The 19429-nt window shown below is 37.7% G+C and overlaps 1 protein-coding gene across 2 annotated transcripts in view; it reads right to left on the bottom strand.

Moving 5' to 3' along the window:
• Positions 1 to 19429, bottom strand: part of INSC (INSC spindle orientation adaptor protein) — a 213932-nt gene that overhangs the window by 90553 nt on the left and 103950 nt on the right. For both annotated transcript variants that reach the window (XM_080404757.1, XM_080404756.1), the window contains exon 8: positions 17046 to 17171. In XM_080404757.1, the coding sequence (XP_080260883.1) occupies positions 17046 to 17171 (126 nt within the window). The remainder of the gene's footprint in view (positions 1 to 17045; positions 17172 to 19429) is intronic.

The following is a 19429-nucleotide window of genomic DNA, read 5'->3' as shown; positions in this document are numbered from 1 at the left end:
CTTACAGCTTATTATTAATGCCCATTTATTTTTGGTGGTGCTACTGTTAGCATTACCCAAGTTTAACATTAAAATACGCTTCATAAAGACTTCCTTCCCACCTACATGACATACATCTAGCATTCCTCCTGTTCTCACTCCCCTCTCGCACACCTTACAGCCTATTAAACTATTGTGTCCAGGCCCAGACTGTGACTGCATCAGGAGCCATGCTTTCCTTCTGTTCCTCTTTGCCCCCATGTACACACACTGTTCCTTACTTTCTCTCCAAGTTTTTCAGGCTGATACTGTTACTATTCAAGCAGTACTTCCAGGGCAGCAGGAGTAGAGGGCATTTTTCCTCCACTCCCCATGCTGCTCTTACATTAGATGTTGCTTACGGTTTTTGAACTAATACAGCTAAAGCAGAGGGTCTATCCTGTAGGAAAAAGCCCTCCCACTATCCTTTTTTTTTGTGAATAGACAGATAAATGCTCAGATAACCTAAAGTTTTTAAATTAAACCTGGTTGACAAGTAAGAGTTCTGTATTTAGGAGAATGCTTAAGTTGTGCATAGCTGTCACCCTCACAGGCCTACTTTCCCGAATCAGCATCTGCAGTCCTAAACCCGGGGTAGATTTTGGGCAAGCCTCACCCAGCAGCAACGGAAACTTTGCTGTAATTCCAGCCTCCACTGGGTGCCACTATTGCATAATGCAATGTGTGGATGGATTATGCTGCATGAGTCAACCAACTGGCAAAAACGACTTTCAACTTGCACTTCACTCTCGTGAAGTTTTCAAAACCATATTCAGAGAGTTATCGCCCATTTTTTCTGTCCTTAAAATACTGTATGATGATCTTTTTAGAGACAGAAATACAAGGAGGATGTAATTCCTTCTAGATCGCTACAGCTAAAAGGCTCAAACACAGAAGTGCTCTGATTCTTTCCTGATTTTGTACTTGAATAAGTCTTTTAGCCCCGTCAGTGGATCTGTTCCTCCATGCTGACTGATAACCAATTTAGCACCCTATTTTGACCTATCGTTTTTAACCTCTGAAAGGATAATTGTCACATGGCTCTGAGCAACTTGCTCTAGTTGAAGATGTTCCTGCTTACTGGCAGGGGGAGTGGACTAGAGTACCTTTAAGGGTCTCTTCCAACCCAAAGTGTTCTCTGATTCTATGTCTCCACCTAAAGTGCTTTGATGAAAGCTTAACCATCACAAGGGTAAAACCTTACCACAAAGCCATAGGTGACCTTAACAATGCTCAGTGAGTGTTCTTAAACTATGTGCACATCAGGATAGCAGTAATGCTAAAAATGTATTATCAGCCAACTTTTAATTTAATGGCAATTAAGTATCAGTTCTATGGAATTGATATAATTGATCATCAGTGGATAGCTGCAATTTTCTAGATACCAAATTTCATTCATGGAATCCAAAAATACTGAAGTTTAATGTTATGAATCACTTTTGAAAATTCTGGCCCGACAATGTACTCACCACCTTTAGTCTATTCCACAACATCCCTGCTAGTGCATTTTGCATTTTTCCTTTTCCCAGCCCTCCAATAAATAAAGAAATAATACCAAGACTTAATTTCAGTCTTTTCTAATGGAAGATCTTGAAAGCTTACACTAAACATGAAAAATTCTTACAGGCAAAACACTGTTAGAAGGCAATTTCTGCTATCCTTCCATACTGGAATCATTTGTCGCACTATTTGACAGATCTGACATAATCACAATTGTTTCAAGTTGCTGAAGACAGGGAAAGCAATGTCTCAGTGTTTATGAAGCCTACCTTTATAACTTGTGGCCTTTCTTCTCACTCCTCTCAATACTCTCGTCTGGTAGACAGTGGCATTAATAAGTACAGAAATTTCTATAGCTATTGATCTTTGAAAGGATCATAGCCTTTTTCTAGCAGAAATCCAAAATAATTTCTTGAAATTCTGTTATATTCTGACACAGATTTTCCTGCAAAAAGAGGCTGATGTGACTCTGTCAACATTGGTTGTATTATTACAGATGGACAAAAAAGGACGTGTAAGCAGTTGTCTGGAAGTACAGGCTCCTTTAGAGCAAAGAAGATATAACAGGAAAAGAGAAAGGAAAAGACTATATGACAAACCAGGGAAATCAACAGAAGCAAACAGCAAGTGGATCAAATCTTAATCAGGCCCCCAGGTTCTTTCACAGCCAGCTAGATCTCTGGCATCATGCCGCAAAACATATCTATGGTTCAGGTCTGGAGGCAACAGACAAGCCCAGTGCCCCGAAGTCTGGCCATACCTGCATCATTGAGAAACTCACACGTGGCTGTTTGTGGCTAAGGAGAACAGCAATTCATTTGGTAAACCACTAAGTTCAAGACGTTCACCCAGGGCAGGAAATGGAAGTACTTGTAAAAGGAGATTGCACCAGAGGCAGCATTTCACTTTACTATACAACAACGCTGCTAGGGCTTTCTTCCCAGCAAGCAGGCTGTTGTTCATCAGAGATGGCAAACTCTGCAGGGATGACTATCACCCAGATGCCAGTTACCTCACCCTCTTTCTGCATTAAATCATGACCACCCCTTCGCACGGTGAGATCTGTTAGCGGTGTTTCATTGCACAGATGCTCATTATCTTCTGTGTCCTCCGTTCTTTCTGCCAGCTCTTCTGCAGAGGCCTGGCTCCGGTCATGGTAATCTACAAGGACTGTGTCCTGTTCGCACTGGAAGCAACTGGAATGATCATAGACAGGACGGTTTTCAGGTCTCTCTGACTTATTGCCACCTGTATGATGAATTTAAGCTCTGTGACAACAGTGTGCTTTCTTCTTTGGGTTTTGTGGATGCCAGGGATCTGCTAAAAGCAACTGCTTTACTAGTATAGCAGAGCTTGATGCTAGGAGTGTGGTATAAATGATACCAGTATAACTAGGTTTATTTTCACAGTGCCCATCAGAGATACACTTGTTTTGCAGCAAATAATCGTCTTTTCTCTTTTTCTTCTTCATTTATATCTGCCTGGATGTGGAGGATGAGAGCCTCTTTTAGCATTCATGCAAGCAGCCACTATATAGAAAAACACACACAACAGGTTTATTATGGACAGGTTTATCACTAAGTAATGCAACTATTTATGTGCTTACTGTCATCCTGCTGTGTACAGTGCGTGTTTTTGACCATGTGCTGTTTCCCACCCTGTGTGCTTGTCACCAGTCAGAGGACATGGCTGCAAAGACATGCATGGAAGCTTAGCAAAGAAACTACAGAACCAAAACCATTAAGCTTTCCTAATTATTAATTTTATTTTAAAAACATATTAATTTTCTAATTCCATTAGCTCTCCTAATACCGAAGAAAGAGCTCCTCCTGAAGGCAAAAACCAGGACCTGCGGCTCTTTTAAGTTATCTGACCTTTCCATGTGTTTGCATTGCATATAAGAAGATAACACTTTTAAAAATTGTACTTGCACTATATTGAGCCCTAAGCCCAGAAAAAGGAATACACAATCCAAGGAGTTCAGTTACAGAGAAGCAAACAAAAGTGCAACGACACGGAGGAAGTCCAGCATGCAGGCAAGGCAGCAGTATGTGCTGGGGAACGACAGCAGGGTGATTTCTTGCCAGAGAATTGGCACGCTGCTTGGCATCGCTTAGAGTGAGTCATGGATTTCAGTGTTCATTGGCAGACTATGGTGGTCACTGCTTACGTTGCATTACATTGGTAAGAACTCTGCCCACACCGTTTGTTTCTCTCCCAAACAGCTTGACTGACGTGCAGATCTCTTCATGATGACATTTTCACCCATTTATGTCTGTTTCAGGCCTAATCCAAAGCCTGCTGGTGTGACTGAACGTTTCTTTCTAACTTCTGTTTGTCTCCATGACACGCTTGTGCATCCCTACGAGAATCCTAATGCCGTCTTGCCTGTCTTTGTTTAAATGTGGGCTTGTCTGGATCTCAAAAATTGGGCATTACTGTCATGAATGCTTCAGAAAACTGGGTTTGGAAGGAAGGCCAAACTTTGTGCTTACGTACAACCCATGAAGCCGCCTCTTGAATCTTCAGATTCAAAGCGGAATCTAAAATGTCTATGTGTGAAGAAGCTGACCTTTTTTATTAAATGTGCCATCATGTTCTATGATGTCATTACTGTAACTAAACAGGGCATTTAGAAAAACAAAACACTGCTAATAGTTGCCCACATTTTAAGGGATAAAACTGGATAACTGGCCCTGCCCAAGATTAGCAAATCCCACAGGGTGTTTCCCTAAGAGACAAAGTCTTATAAGAAACAAACCTCTTACAGTGTTTGACTGTAAAACATGCAGGAAAGATGACAAATCTTGGAGCTTTGTTAATTTTGTTAGTATCTTAAAAACTCTTTTCTTGGGATTGAAACTAATAGTTCATTTCAAATAAAAAATCCTGCCCTTGGTGACATGAAAATAAGGTCAACTGGCAGTTATATACAAAGTATAAAGGGGATATACATACATGAGGAGATAATGTCGAAGGCCTTACAGAAGTCCAGATAGATGGCATCATTAGCTCTTCCCTTGTCCACTAATGTAGTTACTCCATCACAGAAGCTCACTAGGTTGGTCAGGCAAGACTTGCCCTTCGTGAAACCAAGTTACTAGGGAACCTTTCCCACACCTTCTTTGTGAGAATAAAGTAACAAAGATGAGCTCTTGTAAAACCTAGAAAGACTTCTGACTTCTTACTTCCACCTGCTAGTCCTATAGGGATTCCTTCTGCAACACCTCATCTCAGCTGACGATCCTTGTCAGATCAAACTTTTACTTGAAGTCTAAAAGCTAGTGGAGTTAAACAAAACCAGCTATGTACAACAAGGTCTAAGAGACAACCTTCAGGCCTCCAGACTTCTTCCAAATTAAAAAAAAAAAAAAAAACAAAAAACCACCAAACACCCAGTTCAAGTTTCCAGCTCAGGTTTATGTCAGCCCTAATTAATCTGTGGACCTATCTACCAAAACTCAAGCTGGAGGGGAAAGCCTGCCATACTATGACATGTGGCAAAGTATCTCTGAAAATTGAGACTGATTTTGCAATCAGTAAGCCCTGATCCATACAAAAGCTTGCTCGTCCATTCCCAGGAACTGCAAATGAACAAACTGAAAGCCCTCTGAAAAGGAAAAGCTCTAGACAAGGGAAGGGAACATCAGTGAAAGAGCTATTGTCTGGGACCTAAATGATAGGTAAGAGAAGAAAGTTATAGTAAATATATGTGCAATGCTGTTAGGTGTTTAGTTTTTCAGAAACAGGATTATCATCTTAAACAGATGAGATTGTTTTTCCAATAGCTCTTTAAATGTTTTCAAAGATACTTTATGAAACATTAAAGTTTTAGTATAAATCAGGCAGAATGCCAGATCTAAGTGGCTTCCTGCAAACAAAGCAAAAAAACCTAAGCAAAACTAAGCAAAAAAAACCATTATACTGACACATAAACATGCCTCTGCATCACCTGCCATTAATTATTGTTTAACCTTCACTTTTTTAAGAAATACAGGGAGACTCATACATATCATGAGTGAGCTTCAGCTAAGACATATGGCAGCTTTTAGTTCGTTACAAATGTAAGGTAAGAAAAAACTTACACAACTGACTTCCTTTGGTTTTGTTAGTAGCACACGCAGGGTACTTTACCCGAGTAATTCAATACTTTCAGCTCTGATTTAAAATGCACATCACAAGGAAAGGATACTGAGTTTCAGCTAATTAGTTAATTAGCTTACATTGTGTTTGAATTCCTGTTTCATTTTTATAACTAGCTCTAGGAAAAAAATTCAGCTCCAGCAACAGTTAGCATTTAGCCCATGTGACAGAGTCAGAATATACCAATACGGACAGGAAAACCCTGAGACAGTTTTGTTTATATAATGGTGCTCTGGTGCTCGGGTGGGAAAGTTAAACTGCTAGCTGCTCATTTAAACCAAGCAAATCCACTGGTAGAAAGTTTAATAGTGGCCAGTTTAGAATGGTCAAATCTATTATCATAAAAGTTTCCTGTATGTACTTTTACCCTGTTTTGTAAAGTGTTTTCTCACTTTGTTGCAGTGATAGATACTAGAAAGGAGGAAAGAGAAAAGTTTTGAACCATGTATTTTGACCATAATTTTGGCAAACATTGGGATAAAACAAACAAAAACCACAGGAAACTGTCTATCTATAAAATGAGATTTTGCAAAATACAAATCTGTGAATGTCCTTTGCAATAACAATATTTAGAGATTGTACATTTTGGCAGCACTGCTGGGACCCAATTTGCAAAGGTTTCTTAGTACCTGCAGCTAGAAGATTTCCAGCTCAGACCTGTACTGAACCCTGTGTCACAGCAGGACTCTTGCAGCCTCTGCCTTGGCATGTGCGAACACTGATAAAAGTGCTGTAATGCAAGAGGCTTGCATGTTGAACCCATGTTGAACCCAAGGAAGGGTAGTAACACAGGTGTGCAAGAATCACAAAACTGGTTTTGGAAAAGAGCCAAGATCTAAATTGAGTGTAAGCTGAGGTTTATGTATTTTGCTAGTTTGAACTGCTACTAAAAAACAAGCCCAGGAAAGTGGTCAAGTTGAGAAGCTAACTCAGAATATGGGTGCTCTGGTGAGGAAAACCAATCTTCTGCAGCACTCTTACATCCTGACTCTCACCCCAATAGATGACCAATATCCATTACTGATCAAAGCAAGCCAGTTGCTTTGTCTAGCAGCCTCCATCATGTTAACCCTTAGGTATGATTAAGATCATCTCATTTATGGATGAGTTAAAAATTCCAACAAATGGAACATACAGAGCATTCTGTTTCCAACTGGCATGCCCCAAAGAAAAGAAATATAAATCACCTGGCACCAGGAGAAATAATTTTTTACTTTTGAGGGGTTCAGTACTTCTGTAAATGCAGTTTTATATTATATATTTATTCTTCCTATATTTATATGAGGAATTCCATAGCTGCAGTTAAGAAAGGATTTTTGTCCTTTTGCTTTCTAGTAATGTGCATCTGTAAGAGTTCAGTCCTTCAGAATTAAATGTGTGTAAAAATTTTGAAAGCCAATATTATGCAAGCAAGAATAGATATACAAGAAACCATACAGAGCACTAGAAAACTCCAAGTCATAGTTAATTAGTAGGAAAATAAGCATGGCAGACACCTTAGAAGGGGAAATAATGCCAGTACTGAATTCTCAGGCTCCAAAGGCATTTAAATCTCTGTTATGCAACCAAATGTATGTAGGTATGCTTTCATTCCTGCAGAGGTCTCTGAAATCAGTAGGGTTTTAAACAAGCTCTGGAGGCTCTGAGCAATAAACGCTTTGGACTTTTCTAGTGAGTCATAAAACCCATCAACAATACTGAGTCATGAAGTCCACAGCAGGATAGGTCAGTTAGACTAGCATATCTAATTTCAGCAGAGATTTTTGTGAGGGGGGAATTATCTAATGTGTCTGTCCATTTAATAAGTATTTCCACCCTCTTCTCTCCTTACATTTTATTGTGGCTACAGCTAAGCTATTTAATGCATACAATGTAAGCATATTCAGTATGTGTGTTTACATATGGATACAAATGCAGCTATGTGAAGCAACAGTTTCCTGCTGAGTGAGAAGAAAAGAAATATTATGAAAGCTGCTCATCTATTAGGTCTTTCTGTAAGGCTGTGTCTTTCCAACTTCTTTTCTGCCTCTACCAGGGAGAAGAGGAATATCTGAGGTCCAAAATAGCTCTCTCCCTGCACTCTTTTTAAATGCTTCAATTGATTCTCATTAATCTCTGCCTTCAGTTTAGGAGCTGAGTAAGCTTCTTCTTTCATCTTAAAATTAAATTTGTTAGATAGATTATTATTATTATTCTTAGGTAGGGAAAACCCACCTGTCATTTGATGTATTGGCTTCTGTTCCTTCAGACGTCATCCGTGGATCATTTGCTGCCCTGATCATTGTCATTGCTTTAAGCAGTATTTTAAATCATTACAGAAAAATCATCATCTGGTGATTTCCAAATTATTTTTCGTTTATAAAATTCTCTTAACATCCTGACTTTCGAAACATAAATCTATAGCTATTTGGAGTGCTTTAAATAAAATACTTAGTGAAATATAAAATCAATAGATGGCATAAAATACCAACATAACTGACCGCAAAAACCATGTGTAAATTATATGGAAGCCAAACTAGTGCAGAGTGGTAACTTGGCACCAGCTCAAATTTTCAAAATGAAGTTGGAGGGAATGACAATCTACAGGCAGCGCTCCAATTTGATCTTGCACATTGAAGTGTACACCTCAGTAACCTGGCATACTCTGAGGTCTTTCCTTTTCAGCTTTCAAAATCTATTTCAAGGAAACTTATCTGTTTAAAACAAGAATAAAAAAAATCTGAAGACTGACTCTCTTCTGCAGCTCAGATAAAAAAATAAAGGTGTATATAAAGGCACAGCTGAGGGACAGATGAGAAGTGAGGTTGTTCCTCCTACAGTGACTACATCATATCAGAACCAAATGCCAAACTACACTTAATCTCATCAGCTCTCACTATGTATGAGCACTGTTCTGGAGCCATGAAAGAAAAAATACAACAAAGCAGTGGCAAGATTTACTCTCAACACATAATTAATAATACCCAAATGCCACTGCAATGCCTTCTCCTGAGCAGGTCTTTCTGAAACGTGAAAAATCCCAAATAAAACAGGGCTTCTTTGACTGTTACAAAATTTTTGCATGTGGACATGTTATCACAGATCATGATGAAGCAATATGCCACTTTAAGCACAGGACAAAAGGAAGCAAAGCCTAAATCTGTGGATGACCATGGAAGGACTCACACTAAAGACGAAAGACTTAGGTTAAAGGACAACTCATGCTTTTGTTGTTAACTTATAGATTCATATGTCAGCTCATAGTCTGCCTGCTATGCCTCTATTGAAAAGACAGACAAGGTTTATCAAAAAAGATCTTGTACCTATTTGACCTGATTCTGAAAGTTTTGCTTTCTTCCACAGCACTACGCGTTCAGTCATCACCAAATGAGTATTTACTCTGGGAAATGCATTGCAGAGTAAAACCTCAGTTGTGAACAGATGCATAGATGTGCATCTCTGTTGACATTTTTAACAGGTAGTGGTTCTCTTGTTTTGGAATGATGTTACATGCTTAAGGCTAAGCACATCTATATATGCTTGCAGAGTCTGGGCCAGGCCTGATACCTAAATAAGGATCTAGTGGTAAACAACAGAATCTGTGTCCTCCAAAGGCAACTATTCACCAACTCCTTAGATAAGTCTTACATTGTCCTACTTCACCAGTATTATCAAAATGTTTATCTTTAGTGCTACATTTGCTGGCTCCTTTCTTCACTTTCTCCTTCTTCTAAAGTCTGTAATATGATTAGAGTGAAGCAAGGTTTGTAAGGAGAGGTAATATTTTTTACTACAGCAATGATACATGCCTCCTTAGACCATCAGGGCTACGATACCACAACCACTATGATTTAACTAGTCATTTTAACAGAATTGGAATAATGGCAGTGACCTCAGCCAAAGCATTTTGTGTATACTTTTTCCTGCAGAGATTTGGCAATGTCCCATATACCTGCACTAACATGTCTGTATTTATTCAATTCCATGTCTCTTGAGTAAGTCCATGAAAAAAAACCCTTGCTTTTCTCTTTGTGCGATACTGGGTACTACAATAAAGCAAATTTTAGTCTGCTGTGTAACTAGCAGAAGGTTTTCAATGGACCAAATGATAATCCAGAGATTAGTCACCATTTGATTTGAGGGTTTTGTTTTAGGTTGTTCTTAGGGGTTTTTGTGGGGATGGCTTTGTTTGGATTTTTTTTAAAACATGTTTTCACACTGGTTTTCAGTATGAAACATGTCCCTTCCATGACTGCCAAAACATTTTGCCCTAGAACTGCAGACTGTCACATCTGAAGATGGTCAGATTCTGCAACAACCTAAGAAGTCTTGCTACACTTGCCTGGGATTGTGCTGAAAGAAGCTGCATTTACTAATTACATACACATAGCTGTGTAATCAGGAGGTAAAACTTGAAAAGACACCTAATATATACGATGCCAGCAGTTGAGGAAGGGCAGTTCCTGCACTCTCAGACATGATTTAATGAATCTTGCAGAGGCTTTGACAGAAATGTAATTTGCCAAACCCAGCACATTTTTCACTGCCAATTAATTAAACAGCCTTACTGAGAAGAAGTGTCCAGTAAATTAAAGAGCTGCAAGCCTAGAACTTTACATTATCTAATTGTACCACAAACTCAGCTACTGAAATAGATTTGCCTGCTTATCAAAAAGGCTATGTGAAAAGCAGCTTTCAAAAATGTTGTTCCCCACACTATTCCTTAAGGCTGACATATTTCCCTCTCATTGTAGCTCTTCATTCTCCTGTGACCTACACAATTTCCCAGCTGACAGCAGTGGGACAACAGTTTCCAGCTCCAGCTGTCAATGACACCAAGTTCCAACGTGCTCTGCACTACATGTCAAAAGTTGCCTGGATTAGTCTTTAGAAGGTTATCTTCCTCTCTCAAAATTCAGAAGACAAATCTATTTATTCATTCCTGTTTACTATTCGTAACTTCACAAGCATGATTTCAAAGTCTGGCAACAAATGGACACGGAAGATGAGCCAAAACAATGTTCTTGAAGGGAAAAAAGTACATTATGCAAACCAGAAGAAGACTTAACTCTCCAGCCAAAGGGTTGTAAAAGGAACACATCACTTGAACCCTTTCCACCTAAATCATCGCACATGCTTTTAGCGCAGAAGCCTGTGTTCTTTGGTTTTAAGCATGCAGTAATAAAGTTTCTAGTCTCTTTCCAAACATGAAGCTTCATGTGTTTTTCCTGTAAACAAGCACTACTTTGGGAAACAAACAAGAATGTTTTGTGAAGGGGAATATCAGTGTCGAGAATGTGTTTGTCAACAGCACCATGAAAAATCTGTAAAGGATTGTAACTTTCCATGTTACCTGTTTTTGTCAGAAAGAGACAAGAGATGGACCCCTTAACAATTTATCACCTTCCAATAACTTCTAAAAGTCCTGAATCTTGCTGCTAATACCCAGCCTCGCCCTATCTCGCTCAGGAGACAGAGTAACATGAAATTTGACTTTCCACTAATTAAAACTAAATTTTGGAAACTATGGGATTTTTGAAAATATTTTCTTTAAAAAAAATGCTTAATGTTTTAAGCTCTTAAATTTAACTCATTTCATAATAAAATAGGCATACAATTTTTATCATTTTACAGGACCACCTAATCCCCTGTTCTGAAACTAACTGGGTGCAAAACCACTGAAATACGCCATAAGAATTTTTTCATATATTAACCAGAAAAAAAAAGAAATTTTAACAAAAAGCTCTTCTCTGAAAAGTCAGAGAGGCTAACAGGCTGAGGCAGACCACTGCACTTCCTGAGATTTTCTCATTGCTGGAAGTCATGTGAATAAGCTGCTACTTGCCATAATAAAAATCAACATTTCACTGCTTCTCAGAAAGCTGCACAGTACTCTTGCACTTACAAGAAGCAAACATACAGACATGCTTCTAAAATGTAGCAACCTATGAGTCTATCCTTCTTAATCACTGGCAACCTCACACCCCTTTTCTAGAAGACTGTTTACTATTGTTTTGCTTCCCCTGGTATTTTGCATTTGGAATATTCAAATATGAAGACAGCAATATAGTTCATGCAGATCAGGCAAATTTGCAGTCACTTGTATGGTACAAAGTTATTTCCATCATATGCCAGGTACTATGAAAATAAAAACATCCAGAATTTTGGAGCATTTACATGCTGTGACAATGAAATCCATGGGCCACTAGCTAACTTCTGTGTTCAGATTTTAGAAAACGTGACTGTACCCTCAAAACCAGATCATCCAAACTCTCAGTCAAAGCCCTCTCCATAATTCTTACTTCTGCCTCATCCTACAGCTACATAAATCTTGGTAGTTTTAGCAGCTGGGATTTAAGGCAACAGAAGTTACTCGCTGGTTTTGACTGAGGTTAACGCTTGAAACCAGAAGTTCAAAGTGGTTAGAGCTGAAGTAATCACCCCAAACCTGTGAATAAATTGTATTTACAGGTTCTGTAAAAACCATTTTATTTAATTCCCACCAAAAGCTTGTTTTTCATATATATCATTGACAGACTATGACCCTGTCATGCAGAAATTATTATTATTGTGTAAAAGGTCATGGTTGCTCTTAAAAATAAGACTATGTTCACAGTGAACAGATTTTAGGTCATTCATGTTTAAGAAGTGTTTGTGAAATTCATACAGTTTGCCAACCACTAAAACCGTACACTTTGTACTTTCTTCCCCCTTCAGATTCTTTTTCTGGGGGTAATTGGATATAACGTGCTTTAAATGAAGAATCCAAAGCAATTTATAATCTATACCTAGGCAATTTTGCCTAAAACACAGTGATAAAAGCTATGTCATTTGTTAAAAAGAAGGTTTTCTTAATGAAAGTAACAACTGTTGTCACCAGTGTGTCTGGAATATCTTCCAGGTGTCTTGCTTTCTGGAGTAGTTTAAACAGTGTAAGTAAACATCACTGCACAGTATTAATATTTAGGCAGCTGCTTGAACGACTATTTGTATAAATTATTATGTTTTTGTGGCAGTTGAGCCTTGATCTAGATCCCAGCTGAGCTGCAGCTTTTTCATGAAATAATGTTTCACATGCACAGTATAACTTTCAGTACATTTCACTACCTGCTTGCTATTTACTTCTGAACTAACTCTGCAATTCTTTTATTGCAGCAGGAAGTTTGCCTCAGTGAAAAACCACAAAATTGAGCTTTGCAGGGCAAAAAATTGGAAAGCCACACCTTTCAGCACCAGTCAACAACAAGCACTGCAGGGACACACCTGAAGCAGAGAAACTGCCACAGTCTTCAGACTTCAATGACACTGCACGGCAGCATATGAATAGGAGACACTTTGTTTACAGAGCTCTTCAAAACAAGCACCTAATGCAGCCTCAGGAAGGAAAAGATGTATGATTGTATTCAAATACAACCCCCTTTTCCAGTCAAGGCTGCTTCATGTTGAAGACAATATCTGTTAGATTTTATGTGTGTCGACAATGAAAATGGTATTTGAAGTACAGTCATTCCTAGTGTAAATTGCAGGACCCATATTATCAACCAAGATCACAATTATTTCTTTTTTTACCTTAAATTTCATTAAATGCACATGTTAGTCTATTGCAGCTCTGTGCCTTCAACAGTCCTTCCTACATGAGAATGCTTGAGATTAATTAAGTTTTCAAAGAACATTCATGAAGGTTCAGATATCCTTCTCCCTCTAGAACCCTCGACAAATGTCTATGTTAAGAACTAATCTCCCACTACATCACTGTATTTCTGTCCTAAACAGGGCTGGATAAACAAATAGGCCTGCATGTACATCACCAACATTGTTCTTCAGTTTCCAGTCATGCTCACCTCTCCCAAACTTTCAGTCCTTCTGGTTTTAGCTATTTTCTGCATTATCTATTATCTATCTGTATTATATATTGTCTCTGTATAAACTCTGGAATGCCTAGACCAAGAATAACTGTACTTCCTGATGCACTGAGCTATCTCCTAAAATATCTGCATGCTCAAGTGCCACAATATACAGATGACAAAGCTTTCTCAGGTATAGGGAAAGGCAGCTACAGGAATAATGCAAAAGAGGAAAATTTTGATTGCTTCTCCAGGGTCTCTCTACTCTTCTCTGAAGTTGGACTGGTTGAGCAGCTGAAATCAAAGAATGATCTCAAACCTGCTGGTGTTGCAGTCAATGATGAAGTTAAAAGTATACCAAACAACTGGACATCCATAAGCAGCTTGAAGCACCAAAATTACTACTTGTGGAGCACAGGTTACATAGAACAACATTTATTTACACACAGCTCCCAGTCACAAAATGAGACTATGACTGTTTCTTCACTATCCTTTTACTTTAGTTGCTTGACTAACTTGTTACTGTTGAGCTCCTGGAGCTCTGTAGTTCATGTACAAAATAACAGTACCTTTTCAAAAGTCAACAAAATACTTGCAAGTAAAATAACTCTTCCAAAAATGGCCGTTTAACCAACTGATTTTGCATGTTTGTACATACAGTCAATTAGATTAACCTAAAAGAGCGAGACTTTGTCATTGCAACAACTGTATTGTAATTATACATTGTAATTATAGCAAAGACCAGTTTATTTACCAAAATGATGAAAAAGTAATAATGGCTATTTTAAGTGTGCTGGTAAGAGAGTAGTGCAGGTATGTATTTAAAGATGCATGACTGGGAAGAACAAGAGTTATTTTTTTAAAAACTGAGGAAAATATATTTCCTTAAAATAGGCAATTTTCTACATCTTTAGAAATGAGCACAGAACTGTTACTTTCCTTCATTAGTAAATGAGGACAGGATTTCCACATTGCAATCCAAAAACTCACTCAAGACAAATGGTTTAAACCCAGTACAACATAATTCACATTAAATTTGCAATAATTATTTTTAAAAAAGCCTAATATTCAGGTATCTTAAAACCCAAGAAAAATGTTAAAATATTCTCTGCTCAGATTGCCTCCTGTGAACTACTGACTCCCTCGCTTGCTTTCTAAATAACCATCTGCATCAACACAGATGTCCTTGTTACCTTCTTGTGTTGCTACTGAATTGGGAATATCAAAGAGCACTGGATAAATAAACAATATTGCTAATGTCTTTAGTAATTAAGCACTGCAATTACTGTGGAAATTATACCACCCCCTTTTTAGTTCACCTCCCAGACAAATGTTCCATTAGAAATGATAACTCTTGCTGTTTTCTTTTAAGTGGTCTTTTAAACACTTTAATATTTGTGAAGATTAATTGAAAAATAGGTTGGTGGGGGTGGTGGGGGGTGTTTGGGTCTTTTTTTTGTTTGTTTTTTCTTTGTTTTGGCTTTTTTTTTTTTTTTAATCCTGAGTTACCCAATCTGAATTGTTTGGAGTCCAAGCTTTAATTTTTTGAATGAGGTTTCTGACATTAAAAATCAAGTTCAAATTGCACTGATGTTTTAATGCACTAGGTGGCATAATGATATTCACATTAGAGCATATTAAAAGCTTCACCACCACCCAGGTACTTAGTTGGCTAGCGGTAGCCACCCTTCCTGCCAGGTAAGAAATCCTGTGGTAATTTCTGTAATGATAGGAATGCTAATATTGTTAACCCTCTTTTTTGTTCTTTGCAAGAGTACTTCAAATTTTGAAAGAAAAAAAAAATAAATCAGTGTTATTTAAAGAAGACAATATAACAAACTGGAGTGCTGTTCCCACCAAAATACTGGTCATCTGATCCATGCACTTTCCCCTTGATTCCCTAAGGTCAGAATATCTTGTTGCTTCTAAACAGGCATACAAGAAAGGTGAAAAGACTACAAAGTAGAAAATTTCTTTGTTTACTATCTCTCTTTCACTCTATAAACTGGCAAAGCTGAACTGTCACCAGCCAGCAGTTTATTTACAGATGACACAGCATGGTACTAGCCTGTGTTGTTCAACCTCCATTAGCACTTGCAGGGACATTAACCCCATTGCAGAGAAAATGTCTTTGTTTCTTTTGATATATGAAATATTCCATTCTCCCCCACCAGAAACCCAGACACCTACTGTACCCACATAGCATATGTATCCTCAGCAACACAATTTTAGTCAAAGAAGTTACAAAGTGATAACGAAATAGTCCTGTCATAAACCTGTCTGTTCAGTCAGGTGAGTAGTATTAATGTCCAGCCCCTCATGTTGCAGACTTCAGTTTTGCCAAGATGTGGTGTAAGAATTTAAGGCTGAGGTGAAAAATGAACTACTGAAAGCAGTGGTAGGGATTCCAGTTAAAAATCCTTTAAAACACTGCCCCAGCCCCAGCTGTAACAGAGTTTACCCTGAACAATTTTACTTGTGACCAACATTAGAGTAGATCAAAGACATACGAGCTTGAGAGTCAATATTTTTTTCCTAGGACTCCTGTTTCATCAGCTTTGATCTGGGCCATGTTGAATGCATGTTGACACTGCCAGGAATTGGACCAGGTGAGTTGAATCAATCTTTCCCATTTCTAACTCTATTAATTCCACTATTATAGTGGACATAATGAAAGATCCTTTTAGACTGATTCTGGTGTCAGCCTGAACCAGCATTATGTCAAAAAAAATTTAAGTCATCTTCATTTACTGTAAGCTCAGAGATTTGCTTTTTGCTGCAGATGTTCTGTCACGGTTTGCTTGAATTCTGGGCAGTAAATTACAAGATATGTCAATGTAAAGTGGCAGTGAAATCATTTATCATTAACTTGAAGAGGCCATTATTCAGCTGTGAAAGATGACTGTTTTATGAAATACAAAGGATGAGATCATGATTTAGTGACCAGAAGTGTTCATTTTCCAAAACACAGCAGTATGTTGTGAAAGTGAGAAAGGAAAGGAGCCTAAGCAGTTGATATAATTTTATCTGGATAATGTTTTGATGTTTGCCATCCCAGGTAAAATTGGCTTTTATGACACCTGCTGCTGATTAGCAGACACATTTTTCTATTGGCTAACTGCTATATCTGTCACAGATTACAACTCTCAAAAGTTACAGCAGTACCACAAGCAGGTGCCCTACCTGAGCATCAGGAAAAGATTTAAAGAGGTAGAAAGCTTTCTATGTTTTAAGTGTTATTTGAAATATTAGAGTTTCTAAACAAACACTTCAGAGTCCAGAAATTATAATTTCCCTAGTTTTTTTGATGTAGTCACTGACGCATTTACCTGTTTTATGAAAATTATTCCCACTTAGATAGCTTATTAGTGCAAGCAACTGAATAGAATAACGTTATCTCTGGGACTAATTTTGTAAAGGCTGAAGATGTGTTCTTTACAGAAAAAGTGAGCATACTATGGAGCACAGTATCAAACACCATCAAGTTATCAATTCCTAGAACAGATTAAATACAAGACTTTGTTTTATGACACAGCCAGTAAAGAATGCTGAAGCGCCTACCTTTTCAAGCTGGTGCATCCCTTCTTCTACGCAGCAAATGGATGCCAATGTTCTCAATGCCTGGGGATAAAGGCACCTGAAACAATCCTGGCGACAGATCTTAAAGAGCGCAACTACACCTCCTGCCTGCCGAGACAAAGGAAAAATCAGAAAAGCAGCACTGAATGTTTCCCTAGTACTTAACTGAGCCTGGGATAAGGGGCAGATTCCTTTAGTAATTTCTCCAAATTTGCTACTGCCACAACACCAACAAAGAGGATGTTAAGCTCACGCAGACAACTCAAGTTGATTAATGCTTATACATCAATTGATGAAAAAGTAATATAGCCTCAGTGGGAGGTGTGCTTAATCAATCGACTTTTACCAATTACAAGCATAATTTAAATTAAACTTGACATTCATGTGAAAATTACAAAGAATTATCAATAGGCAGCAATTGGAGTGGCATTGAAGTGATAGTTCAACCATATGCTATTAGTTTAAAACAGATTTTGTTAGCATACATTTCCCATTCATCTATACTTCTGAGCTCCATACAATATTTACTTAATGCTAAAATATGAAAAGACAGTCATATGGTTAAAGAGCTACTGAAAATACAGTGGAAATAGGTGTCAAGTTCTATACAGATACAATACATTATCTTCATCCTCTAATATGTAAAAAAAATAATCCTACACTTTTTTCTTTAAATATGGCAATAGTGACAAAGATTTGAGTATATCTATATCCTTACAGCATCTATCATTAATGATTTCCAACACAGCTTGTAAACATGTGTCTTAAAGTTCACATAATGAATGGAAAGATGAATATACAGACAATACATGAACTTCTTGTGGTGGCGATTTTTTTTTTTTTGGATTATATTTGATTTCAAAATGTTATGCCATCAGGTAGACTACAGATGCCATATATATTATGTAAGAGCAGACATATAATGAAGAGGAAAGCATTAAAAAATTAATGACAAATGAAAGATTTCCGACTAAATTATTCAGATTACAGAAGTAAATTAAAAATAGGTGGAATCATGGAGCTAATGTAATATACACCCTTCTTTTGAAGCCTGTTTCAGTAGCCTCTGTATATAATATTTTTCAGATTCACAGAAATAATCTTTTTCTCCTCAACCATTTGTGTTTTTGAAAGCCCAACAGGTTGTACTGACATAAAAGCCCTGGACTACAATTCAGACTTCCCTCATTTTCAGAATTCTACATTTTTGTACCAGTTCTGCTGGAATACAGTAGAGAATAATAGAGCGAGCAAACCTATCTGTTCAGTCTAACAAAAATATATACCAATTTATAAGAAAAATAGAATTTGACAAAATTAACACCTCAAGAATGAACTGTTGCATTATGTCTTTACACATGTATATGCAATATCTGTGATACGAGTGAAAACACCAGGCTTACAGAGCTTTGTTAAGAGTAAAATTTATTTCTGGAACTGTAATAACTACACACGTATCTGTACGAGTTATTTTATATCTAGTATTGCTATATATAGCTTACTGCAGGAAGGTATTTCTGAGCCTTTAAAATAAAGTGGAAAAGAGGCTTTCAGTCATATTTTTCCTTCCACGAAAGGATATTGATATTTCACCCAAGCAGTAATTATCTATGAAAAATATAGAAAAAAAAGCTATTACAGTGTTGTCCCCAAACCTAAGGTAACTGGGTATTATTTATTTATTTTATTATCACTTTGAAAGTCCCCCACAGTTCAGTGGAATCAGAGGTGATCTGATTCTCTATTTTAGTCATAATAAGCAGAAGTTTGTGGACAACTCCAGTAACGCTCCTGTGATGTTGGCACATTTGCATCAAGCTTCCTGTATGACAAATGGTTGCCCTGCTTTTCCCTCTGATGGACAGGAAGAGATTTATCACTGCATTTATCAGGAGAAGATCTAAACTGTTTATTTTGTGCCCTGTGTGCCATTACCAAGCTGTAAAATATTGATCATGAGTTATGAACCTAGGGAGCTGTAAGTGAAACAAGGAATAGGTAGGAAACACTGAGCCTGATTCTATCACTTGTCAGAAACACTCCCCTCACTAGGGAGCATTCCCTAGGATTTATTCATCTTTTTCAAGATTTGTCCCCTGTATCTTTTGCAACGACGACAAAATTATGCCATCTGACAGGGATGCACATAAATGGGTCAGGTGGGTAAACAGTACCATTCAACAGCATTGAGCTTTGCTTGCTTTGGAGATTAACTTGCACCTTTCCAAAAGTTCCCAGTATGTCTAAGGATGCTTTTATTTATCCTTTGCAAACTGCTTGGCATTTCCGGTTTTTAACCAAATAACACATACGTTAAACGCTGCTGTTGCTGTAATTCAAGTTTCATCTCAGACAGGCTTCACATA

This window comes from Falco punctatus, assembly GCF_963210335.1.
Source record: "Falco punctatus genome assembly, chromosome: 10".
Classification (NCBI taxonomy): domain Eukaryota; kingdom Metazoa; phylum Chordata; class Aves; order Falconiformes; family Falconidae; genus Falco; species Falco punctatus.
Note: the sequence above shows the minus strand (reverse complement) of the source record. Positions and strands in the feature narration are given on the sequence as shown.